We start from the raw sequence: 16,684 nt of genomic DNA, 5'->3' as shown, positions 1-16,684 counted from the left end.
TAGGAAAGGTCTGCATGTGGTTGTCTTCATCCTTCTTTGGTGTTTGGAAGCCATTACTTCATAACCACGGCAGGCGAGCCCAGAAACCCAGGCATAGCATTCCCATCATTACCACTGAGCGAGGGAGAGGCAGGGACTGAGCATGAAGCCCTGTATCTATCACACAGCTATGTTTTTATTTAGATGTTCGGATTGTACAAATACCTTAATAACCTTCGTTGTAACATAGTACTTTTGGTCTGTTTGTTTTGAAGGAAACACAGTGAGAGAAGCTGTGAGCTGGGCCAGCAGGGTTTGGTCTTGTTAAGATCCTAAACTCAGGCTGTGGACACAATCATATCAAATGAATGCAAAAGAGAGTAGTGATCCACCTCAGTGAGTCTGCTGCTGTTGTCAAGGGCAAATTATGGGCTGTTTTTACGTGGTTTGTCCTCATGGAGCAGAGCTCTGTGGCATGGCGTCACTCTGCCCTATTGTGAGCAGTTGGGATGGAGTAGTCACTGTGGTCCCTTTTTGAAGAGGTGTACACTCACACACATACGCTCACTCTCCAACCACACTGCACCCCACAGAAAAGGTCATGCAGCAACACAGATGTAGGAATAATTGTATTCGCTTTTTGAAGTTTGCTCTCGCTGTGTGGGAAGTGTAAAATCTGACCCTCCTCTGAGAACAGAGTCTATGTCAATCATAGTTATGATATCGAAATGAAATCGGTCAACATTTTAAAATAGGACTCTGTGGGGTATGATTGGTTGATTAAAGGTCCCCAATTATGCTCAGTCCCACCCCTTCCTTATATAACAGCTGATCGATCACAATAAATCCAAACTTTTCTCAGAATATTTCATTTAAAGGTCCCTTATTATGCAAAATGCACTTTTTGATGTCCTTTATACATAAATATGTGTCAGAAAATACAACCTTCTGTCTTTTCCTCCTTACCCACATCTCTAAAAACGTGGGGTACAAACGAGCTGATCCAGATTTGCTGCCGATATGACGTCATAACAGAAATATGGGCTGGCTTTACATTGAACTCCTGGCAACATCCCGCCCATGTCCCAACCTATCATCCCCCATATTCGGCTAGCTGAATCTCCTCCCCAGCTGTGTGTGTGTATTCAGCAGGATGTCTGCAGGAGGAACTTAGAGTAAAGTTGTTATATATCAGTGGTTCTTAACCTGGGTTCGATCGAACCCCAGGGGTTCGGTTAGACAGTCTCAGGGGTTCGGCGGAGGTCAAGACACACACCCGACTCATATGATTCATGATGACACGCCCCGCTTGGCCATCACTGGCTGCAGGTGATCAAGCTACATCGCTTGGTCTATCTGTGCTGCAGGGAATTTGATGCGCTCAGTAGTCGACTTGACTCAGTAGCCGAGTGACTGTTGTGATGGTACGTTGTGTGATTTCTTTCTTAATATTTTAATCCCTTCATACTTACTATATCGAGCAAAAAAAGAAAGTGGTCGGACGAATATGTACAATATGGATTCACATGTATAACGGAACGTGATGGGAATCAGCGTCCTAACTGCATGATTTGCAATGCCAAGTTGAGCAATTCTGGTCTAGCACCGGCAAAACTAAGGGAAAACTTCCTTAAGCAGCATGGAGATGGGGAATACAAGAACACAACGCTTGCTGAATTCAAGGTGAAGAGCACTGGCGTAACACAAGCACTTGGGGCCCCCCTGCAGGTACTTAGACTGGGGCCCCCCACCGCCACCTGCCACGGCCTCCTTACTACTAGCCTACTCCTACTTCTCTCTCTTTATATATATATCCTAATATATATATAGGCCTGTGTGTGTGTGTTTTAATTGCATAAAATAGTGAAAAAGATGCTGCAACTCAGCCCCTGACATCCCATGCCCATTTAATCCATAGGCCTATATAGATGTTTTGTTAACCCATTAATATTCTGTACACAGAGTAGGCTATCCAATCCATTTATTACATATAATTCTAACAATGAAACAGTCAGCAACAACAGTCAGCAATAAAAGTAACATTAATGATGATAAACAGAGCATTTACATCTTTGGATACGAGTATATGTGGGCACTCCTCCTAGCGCACCTATGAGCGAAGTCTCTAACCACACCGTTTAAATCTAACTTGCGAGCGCGCCTGTTCTCTATAGAAATGATGGCTAGGCCCCGTAGCCTATCTTGCGACATAGTGCTTCGCAAGTATGTTTTTATCAATTTTAGTTTAGAAAACGACCTCTCTGCTGTTGCAACGGTTACGGGTATGGTCAAGAACAATTTTATAGCTGTGGCAACGTCAGGCAGACTGGACAATATGGAACTGTGTTTCACAAAGAGAGTGCGTGCCAAATCTTGTACCCCACCACGTTCAATTTCTTTTAGAGCGGGTAGTAATGCGCTTCTAAATGACAGGATCTGATCAGGAAAATCAGCAGATAAGTCGTCATTATATTGCGCAGCCAGAGTACTTGCTGATGCATATAACTCACCATCGGATTTCGAGATGAGTTCCTCGGGGCGTAAAAACCCAAACCTTCGTGCCACTTCTCGCATGCTTTCAAACCTGCGACCCACCTGCGCAACGACTATGTCTAAAGTGGCGTAGAAGACCGACACTTTAAAATTCTCCTCTGCATTCGTAAGCCTTTCGTCCTCACACAATTCGTCGAAATAGGTTTTCGTACGCCTGTTGCGTTTCTCGGGAAATACAGGAGAGATACCCCACAATTTGGCCAGGTCTTGGGCAGCTTCTTTGAGGCTGTCATATTCACCTCTGAGTGACGCAAGGCTGTCAGACGCACTTGAGAGATGCTGGCTTGCCTGTAGTATGTCCACGTTTTGTTTTTGGAGATGTTGGGAAACAATGTGGACTGACTCAAGAATTTTACCCTGTATGACCGTTTGAAACACAAATTCAAAATTTTCCATGCTGGCTTTGAGACCAGTGGCCTCCGCGCGTTCTTTGGGTTTTTTGGACAGCAGGGATATTTTAGTGAGCGCTTTCATTACGTCTGGGTAACGAAACCGAAGGGCGCGCACCGCATCATTTCTGGATGCCCAACGAATGTCGGGCATAGACGTTTAAGAGTTGGCTGCCCTGCCACTTTGAACTGCACTTCCAAAATTTCCCAACGTTTAATGCTTGCGCTGAAGAAGTCATACAGTTTCTCTACTGTATCGTAGTACGCTCTCACCTTTGCCACATTCTGGCACGCATCGTTTAAAACTAGATTTAGATTGTGAGAAGCGCAATGAACGTACATTGCATTTGGTTCCCTATCCGAGATTCTTTTTTGTAAGCCAGAGTAGACCCCGCTCATTGTGGCTGCGCCATCGTATCCCTGTCCTCTGCATTTATTGACCGAGATTCCTTTCATCTCTAACAGCTCGAGAATAATTTTTTCTAAGCCGTGTGCGCTTTGGTCGTGGACTGAATGGAAACCCATGAAACTCTCGTGAATTTGCACGTCTGAGGGCACATCATTGTCATCTTTAGGAATCGTGACATAGCGGAGCACTTGGCTTAGCTGATCCACTTTGGAAATGTCTTGTGTTGTGTCTAATATGACCGAATAAAATTCTGCCTCATGGATTTCTTTCACTATTTCGTCTAAGACAGTTTGTGCCATGATTGAGATCATCTCGTTTTGAATTTTTGGGCTTAAGTATTTGATTTTACTTTTACTTCTGATCAACTTCTCCAACACGGGGTCGTAACGCGCAAGGAGTTCGATGTGGGCCAGAAAGTTTCCATTATTGATTTCTCCTAGTTTCTCGTGGTGCGCACGGAAAGCGGAGTTACAGGACGCAAGGGTTAATGTAACGTCAGCAATCCTTTTTAAAACATCTGACCAAAAACTAACCTCACTTTTGAAATCAGATGAAATCCTTTCGTCGATGGTTACATTTTGCTGCCATGTATCATACACAACACAGGCTGACAAGTGGCAACGGGCATGTTCGTGCTCTCTGATCTTCCGCGAAAGACCTTGCCAGTCATTAATCCCGGTTGTCCATGCCAAATTATGGCCCACAGACGTTCTGTCACCAAACAACCAACAACACTGGCAATACACACGATCCATTTTAGGAGAGTAACACAACCATTTGCGTGATATCTGTGTACCTTTCTTGGACACACGGTTATAGTACTCTTTAGAAAAGCACCTGCCTCTAGCATCCCTCGGATAGGGGCCTTCGTATTTGCATGGCCCCTGCTTTATAATCGATCTCTTAACATCACTGTCAGAGATGTCAACAGGGAAATTAGCCCTGTCACTAGGGTAAGGATCAGAAGGCCTATCAACAGCGCATTCAAGATCAGAAGAAGTCCCACTCCCAACATTCTCGCTGTCCCGGATTTCTTCTTCAGGCCCCGTAATGGTCTCTCCCTCAGTTGAAGAAGAGTCAACGGCACATCCAGAGACATCTTCCTCACCTGCGGCTGCGGTACACGCATCTCTGTCATCAGCAGCCATCTGATGCACGGCATCTCCTCCCTCATCCGATGCACCTGTGATTTCAGCGTCTTTTCAGGCTCTTTATTTAATTGCCACAGGCTATTTACTGCTTTTCAATAATAAAAAACAACAACTTTGATGCTTTGTCTTTATGAAGAAGAGTCAACGGCACAGCCAGAGCCTCACCTGCGGTATGCCTATCTCTGCCATCAGCAGCCACCCGATGCACGGCATCTTCCTCATCCGATGCAGAAGGGCATGCGCCTGTGATTTCAGCGTCTGTCTGATGCGCAGCGATCCCTCCCTCCTCGTCTGCTGCTAACCCTTTGAAGAGTCCGATTGCATTTCAGAACTTATTTTGGGTTCTCACGGCCATGTCACAAATTCTCCGCAAGTTTTTAACACAGACGCCTACGAGGGAGCTGTAGGGGCCTACATGTTAGCTTAAGACATTTCTGGACGGATGGATGAAAATCCAATTCCCTTGCGTTTTAAATGAGAGAAACAATTAGACGTTTTACTTAAGTATTTTTTTCTCTTTGTTTAATTGTCACATGTTATTTACTTCTTTTCAATACAAAACGTAACTTTGATGCTTAGCTTGCATGGAGGCTAGTGGAGGCTAGAGGCTGCCTCAGGCCACTGCCTCGTTTTACTGTAACTGCGCTAGTTTTTTTTTTCCACGACCCTACCTGATTGTGCATCCTGAAGTGGAGAGTTAGGCTGCACTCTCCCAAAAACAGATGAAATTTTGGGCAGTGTGGATGTAAATTCATCTCTTTTCTTTTTGTTTTGTCGCTTTTGAGCACCACTTTTTTCTCTGGTGCGCTTCATTTCTGCGGTGAAATGGCGCGTAATATTAGATCGCATATTTCGTGCATTGAATCATATCGGGAGACGAACACGGGCCCCCCCTAGCGGCCCGGGAAAGCTGTATACAACACAGCTACTGCTTTTACAATGAGCTTACAGCTAAAAAAAAAGAATGGAGAGTATTTGAATAACTTGTACTAGTAGACACAAACGAAGAATAATTAGAAGTGAGAATGAAACAGTGACTCATTTTCACAGTTTTTTTTAACTATACATGTTTATCTATACATTTATCTAAATATGATCAGTTTAGTAAGCGATGAGGCTGATGCATTCAATAGCTAGCTAGTATCAACCTCGAACTCATCAGACTAATATTACCTCAGTCTAAGACAAGTAAATACAAGACAAGCTAGCAAGTTTGCTGGCAAACTAGGCATGAAAAGTGAGATGACGAACGATAAAACATTTTAAAATACGTTTCTTCAGACTTTCATAAACAGAAAACACATCTGATTACCATCGTTGTTACTTGTGCACAAAATAGCTTTCACCCACAGACGCGGGAGCTTGCTTTGGAGGTTGCGAAAGTCACGAAGTGACAGACATTTCCATAAGCGGTAACGCGAAAATTAGCTTTTTTGAACGTCCCATACAGACCAATAATTAAATGTTACATATCTCTGAACATAAAAGTGCCATGGGTTTACAATCCATTCAAATGTCGTTGATCTGGCGATGTCTTACCAATTTAGAGAACGATGAGGCTGTGCTAGTTATAAACCAACACTTCTGCGACATACGAAGACTTTAGCTAGTCAGAGCAAACAGGAGGATACTAATATTACTATTTTGAATAGGTATTTTTTATTTAGACTTTTCTTACATCACTGCCATACAAACGTGATGATTTGTCATCATTGGTGCACAAAAATACGGTCTCATCCTGTGAGAAGAGATGTGTCTGCTCTGATTGCTAGCCACGACGGCATCTGAAACACTGTAATCTTCAGGCGATCAGTCACAGTCAGTAGCGAGGTTTAGCTAAGAAATACTTCAGAAAAGTCAATGACAACACACCCAATTTCCGGGTTTCAAAATAAAAGTAAGTTGTTCATGTATCCACTGGCGCAGTATTATTTCATGTAGTGTCTTTCAAAATTGCGGCCGGCCGCGGCCGCTCTAGTAGAAATCTAACATGCTGTCGGCGGCCGCTTTGGGGTATAGAGGTAGGGGGCCCGTTCTCATATGAGGGGGGCCGGGGCCCCCCCGCCTCGCGGGGGCTGCGGGGGTATACTTTACGCCAGTGGTGAAGAGAGTCAGATTCGATGAAAAGGCTACTCTGCCTGTTCTCGGCTTTGTACCCATCAACAAACCGATCCTCACAGCATCGTACGAAGTTGCTTACCTGATTGCAAAGCAGGGCAAACCACACATCATTGGTGAAACACTCATAGCGGCTGTCACACTGATTTGCAGTAAGTATTCATTATTATGTTTTTGTTTTTGTGTGAAAATCATGTTTTGTTCTTTGTGAAGGTGATGCACGGTTCATTTTGTGCACCAGTAAAACATATACATATGTCTTGAATTTGAAAAAATCATATTTTATTTTTCCAATAAAGAAGGGTTCGGTGAACGCGCATATGAAACTGGTGGGGTTCAGTACCTCCAACAAGGTTAAGAACCACTGTTATATATATATAATACATATAATGTCTCTGTTCTAGTGGTAAACACTGAAGAAAGAATAAGCTATGTGCTGTATCAGAAACAATGCGCCACGTGTTTTGGAAGTAATATGGTCTGCGTTTACATTAGCAAACAGCGCTAACACTCAGAGCTAACGCTGTACTGGAGAGACTATGTGTAATGTAAATGTCCTGTCCTTGTGGTAAACCGAGAGAGAAACGTTTGAGCTCCATACTGTTTCAGAGATAATGCTGGATGTGGTTTGGAACATAATATGGCGTTTAATCACGGCAGCGTTTTGCTGAGTTTCTCCCGGTAGAAAACTCTATTCAGAGGAGAGATCATGACGCTGCAAAGGGGCGTGACCAGCAGCAGCTCCAAAGGGGCGAGGCCAGCAGCAGCTCCAAAGGGGCGTGGCCAACAGCAGCTAGTTAATTTAAAGCTACAGTCACAGAATCAGCACTTCAGGAACAGGGCTGAAATAGAGGGGGATGAGGCATGCTACAATGGGGGATCTGTTTGGTATTTTGAGCAAAACACTTCAGAGACAAGTTTTGTATAGATATGGACCTATAATATATTGTTTAAATATAGCATAATAGGGGACCTTTAAATGACGGCTTTAAATGTTTTTTTTTGTAGTTGATTGTCCTGCACTGGCTATTGTTAAGCTAATACAGTATTACAGTTATTGTATGGTCCATTCATTGTTGCTAAACGATGGACAGTATTCGAAATGTGGTGATTTTTTTTATGGGATGTGAAAATTATTAATACATATCGTGGCTTCTTTCTAATTTTTTCTATCAAGCCACGAGACGCCTTAACAGGGCTCGAAATGAACTTTTTCCCTCGGTGTCCCACAACTGTCCCGAATTCTACTTTGTATTGTCCCGGATATAACCAGCAGTGTCCCAAATTTAAATTTGTATCGTCGCCCCCCCCAATTATGCAGAATTTGATACTTTTTTGTCACTTAATCATCACACCATGGACTCTGGTCCACCATATAAGTTTAAAATACTTATTCTTTTAAACATATGAATATTAGTCTGATCTGTTGCCTCTCCTAGAGTAGAAGGGAAGAGTGTTGTTTTAAGACAGTAAGACTCATTTATCATTGTCATGTCAACATTGAAGAATTCTGATTTGTATTTTTCAATTCAATATGGTATGGCTGTATGGTCTCTGTGTTTTATGATCGGAACCCTCTATCTGGCAATACAAGTGGTATGAATGATAATCAAAAAACAGAAGTTCCATAATACAGTTTAATACATGAATCTGTTTTCAGTTGTAATTACAAGTTATCCTCACAAGTCAGTAGTACTATAGGAATATAAATTGATCTTCTATCATCATTCATGAATGTCAATCATCTTGCTCTCACTCATTCACCCACCCCACCAGATCTCCCCTTCACATTTTCTGTGTCGTTAAACATGGGTCGTCGTGTTCTCTGGCCACTTTGCCACCACTTCTCAACTGCCTGCTCTGCATTATAGTCCTCAACCTCAGGGCCATGCAGAGATATACGGAGGAGGGAATTTAGCATTTTGTTAGAGAGTGATCCTCTTCAGTCAGACTTGATCCTTTTCATGCAGGAGAAGCCTCTCTCCCAGCATGATGTTGACATCGGGAACACGAGCAGTATCTCTATGATCATCTGCATGTGGGGAAACTGTTCAGGCCTCCCTATGGCACCTTGCAAAAGTCTCTGTCATAACACCTGAGACTGAAGATGCCTGAAATGTCGATGCACTAGTACCTTTAGGTCAAGCCACTCCTGTTTCGCTTCTTGAATTGATCTGAAGTCCTCACATGCTTCAAGAATTCTCTTAAAGTGAGAGACAAAAGTCTCAAGATCAGCCAGGCCAAAGGTAGCCAGGTCAGTGATGTCCTCTGGCCAGTTGCTAAGGTCAAACATGGTGGCAGCAGTTTTAAAGACACCATCATCAAGGCTGCCAAACCGTGTGGTGACGTAGTCACAGAAGCCATTGATAAGTTTTTCTTTCACTTTGTGGAGGTTGTCATCATCCACCAGTTTCCTGTTGAGCTGTACACCAGAGTACATGTTTCCAGGAAAGGGCCCCACTTCATCCAAGAACTGCTTCAGATGCTGGCCTGGGACTGTCTGAAATACACGATCAAAGAAAAAAGTCTTTCACTGTCACAATCACTAAACATACACTGTAGCATACAAAATTCTCTCTAGGGAGTTTATTTACCAACTATTAATTTTGTTTACCTTCATGGCTACAAGAGCCAGGGTCGTCTTCTTCAGTCCATCTGACACCATCTGTAGTGTCAGCCCATCCCTCTGAAAGAGAAGGCTTAGGTCTTTCAGCTCACTGAGAATATCAAGAAGAAGATGAACAAAAATGACTGTCTTGAATTGCTTAAGTCCTTTCACAGTGTGGCTGGCCCGCCCCTTCATGAGGTCACTTGCTTCTCTATCATGCATGTCACTTGCGTGGCTCTCCAAATGGAAAAGGATGGCTTGGTAGTTCCTGATAAGGGCTGACAAACCATGGAGTGTGTGCGGAAGCCACCGTGTGCCATCGATAGTCCCTGGTTTGACCAGATGTATGTTGAGGGCTTCTGCCACAGTCTTGAGCTCACGGCTAGCTTTGGCTGATGTATGGTAGTGTTTGTAGATTCCGTTGATAATTTGCTTCAGTTCTGTGAGAGCTGGAAAAGATTTCATGCTGTCTAATGCGGTCAGCTCAAGACGATGAGCCACACACCAGATGGTCACCAGCGATCCAAACATCTCTTTCAGCCTGGCAGACACTCCATTTCTATGCCCGATCATCACAGAGGCCCCATCACATCTGAACCCAACCAACTTTGCCTTTAGGTCATCTTCTGAAAGCCCAGCTTGGTGAAGTCCAGACATTATGGCGTCTAGGATGCCCTGGCTGTTAGTATGCTCCAATGTCACCATAGTCAACATGACGTTGACAGGTAGACCATTTTCAATATAGGTGAAATTATCACCTGGTCCGGCACTGATCGGTCAACAGAAGAGTCAGACATTATAGAAAAAAATCTTGCAGCCTTTATCTTCTCTTCCAAGTTGTCTATGAATGTCTGACAAGCTTGGTCATTTTTGTATGTGATTCCCAAATTAAGGCCATTCTTGAAATGCAGATTCACTAATTTGAGAAATGTTGTAAAGTCAAATCAAACAAAGAGGCACAACTCAAATAAAATAATAAACAATGTAGGTGGTCCTTTCTTTCTTTCTTTCTTTCTTTCTTTCTTTCTTTCTTTCTTTCTTTCTATTTTTAGGCTAATATAACTTTTAAAAATGATTTAAAAACTGTGCCTCGACTGCGTCTTTGCGACAGGTTGCCCATCTGTTACTTTAGAGGGTGGTGCTGTGGGAATTGTAGTCCTTTATACTGTGGGACTACATAAGTGATTAGGTGGCCTTTTTTATAAAAAACAAAATACTGGCTCCAACAATACCAATGAAGACATATGTCTTGTTTATGTCCATGAAAGACAGAAATGATGTATCAAGTGTAACTGTGTTAGCATCTCTTCATGTCATTTCTACTGTGGCTATGAAAAATGAAAGTGAAATAATAATAATAATAATAATAATAATAATAATAAAGTGAGCCAGGGAACTGACCGATCTTTAAACTCATTCATTGCTCAAACTTGACTTCTTGAATTGTATTTTATCATCCCCTCGGTCCCTGAAGAGACACATAATATAGTAAGATATTCAGTAAACCAAAGCCTGTGTGTGTGTGTGTGTGTGTGTGTGTGTGTGGTGTGTAGGCCATTGACACACGAGGAGATTGCGCAGCGCAGAGAGCTGGCGAGACAGAGACATGCTGAAAAACTGGCAGCTGATCAGACGGCAGCAGAGAACCCCACAGCCCGCCCCCCCTCAGAGAGCATGCAACAGGAAGCCCAGCTGGCAGAAATCAGCACAGGTTAGCTTGACCCTCCATCGCAGAGTCATCTCTATCTATCTTTGCATTTATCTAAATGCACAACACTACTACCAATATTAATATGTATTGATTTCTGTTTGCCCATAGGTGTCCGTTTGTGCTAAAAGTAAAAGAATAAAACATTTAACGCATTAAAACATGGGATATTAGCACTCGCTGAATAAATGCTATTGAAATATATGTTAAGAGTAAGCATTTATCCTTCTTTGGACTCGGCTAGTGTTGGTAAATGTTTAAGAGATCCTGAATCTGTACAGTACGATGGTGACCAGAGTCTTAAAGTACTTCCTGTGTGTGTCATGTGCTTCCTGTCAGCTAAGATGGAGAGTTTGACCCTGAAAGACTCCAAGCCAGAGGAGGAAGAGGAGCAGCAGAACTTTGTGGCGTTTGCGCGGATCTACAGCGGGGTGGTGAAGAAAGGGCAGAGGGTGTTTGTGCTTGGACCAAAGTACGACCCCGCCAAGGGCCTGAGCATGGTACACTCCTCTACTGTTCTACACTTTCTTCTGTTTAATGTAAACCTCTGTTATTAATTTAGGCATTGAATTATTAGATTGAATATACTAATGTTCACCATAGAGTAAATCATTTTTGAGGCCTGGTAAAAAAATGATAGCCCAAAATGTCTCTACTCATAAAGACATTGGCAGGCTTTACAGGATTTTCTTTGGTTTGCCACGCGTCTAAGGCAGACTCCCAAGAAGTACTCCGGATTTAGAGGAAAATATTTGTAGAGGCCAAACTCCGTGTAGTACAACTTCCGTATCAGTCCGTGACGTCACCTGGCCCAGAAAGACTTTTTCCCATTGACTTATATAGGGAAAGAGACGTCTGTAAATCGGTGGATCATTTTTATAACTAAATAAATTACCCAGTACAATTATTAAAAACATTAGGTCCTTAAAGTTGTAAAATGTGCTAAAACCTGAATCCACATTTATTTTCTCTCTCCATTCAGAGGGGCGGGGTTTAAGGGGAAAATCAACTGCGCATGCTCTATGCTCTCGACAGCTAAAGCATGATGGGTAATTTGTGACGTTTTGCTCTCGAGAATCTCAGGCCATTTTGTCTTCATGAACCAATGAGCAGCTCTCATAGGAATGAACGAGGCCTCCAACGCTGGATCCAGTTCTTATTATACAGTCATGGTCTAAGGGAAATTAATATCCTACTGTTGCTTGTAAGCTCTTCTCTGTTTGGTGATCTCAATGACTTTACATTGCTGCAGTGTAGACAAAGCAACCAACCCTAAAAGACAAATGTAAAGAAAGGAAACTTAGTATCAAGAGACAAAGACTTGAATATTCTGTATTTAGAGTAAGGGTTTGGAGTCAAACTTCCCTTCTCAGAGTCATTACTCAGAGGGGATCTGCTCATTTGCTAATATCTCATACTTAACAGTGCCAATTTGCTCAAATGTGAACAAATCTAGGCTCAAAATAAGGGTGCACAGTATCACACTTTGTGTAAATCCTCAATACCACCTCTCCTCTGCTCCAGCTGCCAGACGGCTGCAGGGCTTCAGACTGCGTTCCTGAGGTTCCTCACATGTGCTGCTGCTCCATGGAGAGCCTGTTCCTGCTGATGGGCCGTGACCTGGAGGATCTGCAGCAGGTGCCTGCTGGGAACGTCCTGGGTAGGAATCTGTTTCTTCTCTCTGCTTATTGCACTACAGTGGCTGTTCCTAGTCTCACCCAACCAGAGATTTTGGAACAGTTGAGCATGATGGCGGCACATGCATCGAACCCAAACCATTCCTTCGGTTTTTGTGGCAATTACATGAAAGAGACCCATATTTTGATGTGAAAATATTAAGAGACTGGCCAAATTTAACACAATTTATTTATTAAACTAAAAGTTCTAGGGATGAGAGTTGGAACCATTTTACAGATACCTAATGTTTTATCACTACATTTTTTAGTTGACTCACCAAAAATAATAATTAATAATAAAGCTTATTTATACAGCACTTTTCATACAGCACATGCAGCTCAAAGTGCTTTACAAAATGGCATGCATCACAAATTAAAAACAAACAGCAAAAAATTCCCCTCAGATCAGATGTTTAAGACCTTTATATGCAGCATAGCAACAAAATATAACATTTTAAAGGGTTGAGAGACACTTTGAAGTGAAAGGTTTGGTAATAAAAATACAATACAATAAAATAAATAATGATTCCTCTCGGAAAAATAAGACACAAGACAAAGTGAATTGATGCAAAAATATAAAACCCTATAAAATAAAACCAAACGTGTACAAAAAAATGTAAAAGGATGATAGTTATAAAACCTTCATAATTATAATAAAGAGTACAAATATTATAAGACCAAATAAAGGGAAATGTTGCTGTTAAAACAGTTTAATAAATAATAACAGTTAAAATCCTTTAAGACCAGTAAAACAATATGAAAGTAGGTAAATAATAAAGACTAACAGACTATTTAAACGAGTGCTCCACTAATAAAAAGCTAACCTAAAAAGATGTGTCTATAGCTGTAGATTAAGAATGTCCACTGAGTTGGCCGCTCTGATATTTCCTGGCAGGGTGTACGATAGTTTAGGAGCATAGTGGATAAAAGCTGCCTTACACATTTTATTTTGGGGGACTTTAGGAATATTTAAAAGGCCAGCTGAGGAGATCCTCAGGGCTCGTCCAGGGACGTAAAATGATAGTGACTCGGTGAGGAAAAAGGCTATAAATGTGTTTCCAGATTTACTTAATTCTGCATAATATTACTCTGGGTGTGTTTGGCTTTTGGACTATTGGTTGTGTTTTACAAAACATCTAGAGTTGTCAACCTTAGCTTCGGGGAGTATACACTTTTAATATTTAACAAGACAATTACTCAACCAACTGAGAAACTACTCGTCATATCAATACTGTGAGTTTTAATCTCTTCTTTTTAAAGTTGTGTGTGTATAGGGTGGAGTCATGATCTACAGGAGATATCTGGTTCAAACTGTTCTACATTTTGGTTTCATCCTGAAAAATCTGAACTTATATAGATGTACTACGTGTGTTTGTGTGTGCTCCTATAGTCCACAGTGTGTATAATGTGGCTGAGTGTTACTTTGTGAACTATTGATCTCACATTGTTGTTCCTGAGCACTTTGAGCAGAGTGCTGCTCACGCTGAGGGAAAGTCTAACCTGTGTGATATCCTCCATCGGGACTGTCATGAATTATGAAGGAGACGCGCATTAGGATATTGATGTACAGTCATCGGTCGCTATGGGACCGGGGCAGAATGCACAATAGGAACAAGTTGACAGTAAGTGGGCATCACAGGCTCACAGAGGCCCTGAAGTGGTTTGTGGAGGGGCCTAAACAGCACGGAGCTGGTAACCATTGGACTAAATCTATGGCTTGGATCGAACATGGTCAGGCTTGGTGACTTTCAGTACCACTGATCTGCTATGCAACGCTCAGGTATACTTTAAATGTTGTAATAATATGTTTAATGTTGACTGATGTAAAAACTGTTTCTCGCTCAAACTCTAAATACAATCCAGTCCAGACCAGCAAAATTGATGTAACAAACCTAACCTCTCAGGGTGAAAATCCCACGTTTCTTTCATGATACAACATTGTATTGATTCTTTGCCAATAACACAAAATCTGCCATTTATTGAATTAGATTGGATTTGATTTCAGACATTTGATTGAAAATCTTTAGCATTAGCATTTCTCGCTTACTGCGATAGGTATCAGTTTTGGTTTTGCAGAGATCAAATCGTGGAGCATTGAATTAATGTATGAATGCAGATGAATGGATTGTTACAACCCTTTTAATATGGTGTGTGGGAAATCAGATTTAAAGGATGCCCGGTGGTGTGCTTCTAACTATGCTATTGTCAGTAATGATTGGATGCATTATCATTAACTGTAGTGCAGACATTCCTGTTCCCCAGAGGATCCCTAAAGCTTTTCTCTTGTGCCATCAAGAGTTGGCCTTTTTTTCCACTTAAGAGTGGATAAGAGTGGAATTACATTTCTAACAGATGGTCATGGTCCCCAGACCAGAGGTGGTAAGTAACCAGGTACATTTACTCAAGTACAATTTTGAGATACTTGTACTTTACTGAAGTATTTCCATTCTATGCTACTTTGTACTTCTACTCCACTACAGTTCAGAGGTAAATGGTGTACTTTTACTCCACTACAATTATTTAATCCCTTTAGTTACTTTACAGATCTGGATGAATGATGGTAAATATAATCAGCCCTTAAATCAGACTTTAGTTCACCTGCAGTAAATCCAGCAGCTACCCTGCAGTATACAAAGCCATTCAAACTAGCTGCACCTTTACCAGCTCTGAGAACACTTTAATGATCAATAATTATAAAACATATCAGAGATATTATTCTGAAATGGACCAATCAGACAATGACTACTTTTACTGTCGCTACTTTAAGTACATTTAGATGAGAGTACTTTCTACTTTCACTGGAGGAACATTTAGAATGCAGGACTTTTACTGTGACAGAGTATTCCTACACTCTGGTACTTCTACTTTTACTCAAGAACAAGATTTGAGTACTTCTACTTTTACTCAAGTACAAGATCTGAGTACTTCTCCCACCTCTGCTACAGAGGATGTACTTCAGTGATTTTAGCATTCCCATGACTCCTTTATAGCAAAGTCATTTCCATCCCATGCTCTGCTTGGTGTTTAATTAGGGAACATTAGAATGCTAACAAGCTAAACTTGGGGAACATTTACCTGCTAAACATCAGCATGTTGTCCTTGTTGTTGTTGTTTTTGATGTCGGTGTTCAGCTGTAGGAAGGAAGTCTGTACACTCAGCCTTGTGTATGTCTTCCTGTAGTTCTCAGTTAGTGTAAAGATGATTTATGAAAATGAGATAAGTTATCTATAAAGGAATTCTTAGGATATGACATCATTAAGGAGATGAGAGGAAACTTAAAAATGTCCCATTAGCATGCTAACATTATCTTTTAAGCATGTTCAAATACTGGTATTATGATTTAGCTAAAAGTCTGAGTATTGCCCCCTTCTCACATGTCACATGAGATGAAGATCTTGGCTTCCTACATGTCATTGTGAAGGTGTGCAGCACTCAGTTATTCTGGGCAGCTCGATGTGCTGCACAGATTGGTCGAGGTTAAAAAGGCCTGGGGGAGGAGTTTCTCTTTATTTTCGCTCCAACTGTTGTGGTTAGTAATCACTGAGTACAACACAGTCAGCGTGTTCCCCTGGGGATCTCAGTGCCGTCCACCGAGGAGCTTGATGACTTGGCAGAAAGCTGAACCAGTGGCAGGCAGGCGTATGCACATCAAACTGTGTGTGTGTGTGTGTGTGTGTGTGTGTGTGTGTGTGTGTGTGTGTGTGTGTGTGTGTGTGTGTGTGTGTGTGTGTGTGTGTGTGTGTGTGTGTGTGTGTGTGTGTGTGTGTGTGTGTGTGTGTGTGTGTGTGTGTGTGTGTGTGTGTGTGTGTGTGTGTGTGTGTGTGTGTGCACCATGTGGGAGTCATCACTCTGTCCTGTTAGTGGACTGTTTAAACCCCTCCAGGCCCGGCCTTGATTAGACCCCCATTATTATCTGACGGCTGGAGCAAGTAATTTGAGAGGGAGGTAACTACACACACAACTCTCTCACAGGAGTACACACACACAAGTCTCTCACAGGAATACACACACAACGCTCTCCCAGGAGGACACACAAACCGCCTCATTTGATGTGGGAAACATGACGGCACACAGCACATGTGTTTGAATCTGC

General features: G+C 42.0%; 1 protein-coding gene across 2 annotated transcripts in view; it reads left to right on the top strand.

Annotated features, from left to right (window-relative positions):
* The window catches only part of efl1 (elongation factor like GTPase 1), an 89,553-nt gene that overhangs the window by 20,945 nt on the left and 51,924 nt on the right, over positions 1-16,684 (top strand). For both annotated transcript variants that reach the window (XM_063880482.1, XM_063880481.1), the window contains exons 13-15: positions 10,761-10,918; positions 11,255-11,415; positions 12,440-12,575. In XM_063880482.1, coding sequence (XP_063736552.1) covers positions 10,761-10,918; positions 11,255-11,415; positions 12,440-12,575 — 455 coding nt within the window. The remainder of the gene's footprint in view (positions 1-10,760; positions 10,919-11,254; positions 11,416-12,439; positions 12,576-16,684) is intronic.

Source organism: Eleginops maclovinus, chromosome 4, assembly GCF_036324505.1.
Source record: "Eleginops maclovinus isolate JMC-PN-2008 ecotype Puerto Natales chromosome 4, JC_Emac_rtc_rv5, whole genome shotgun sequence".
NCBI classification, from domain to species: domain Eukaryota; kingdom Metazoa; phylum Chordata; class Actinopteri; order Perciformes; family Eleginopidae; genus Eleginops; species Eleginops maclovinus.
The sequence above is the reverse complement of the archived record's forward strand: the minus strand, read 5'-3'. Positions and strand labels throughout refer to the sequence as shown.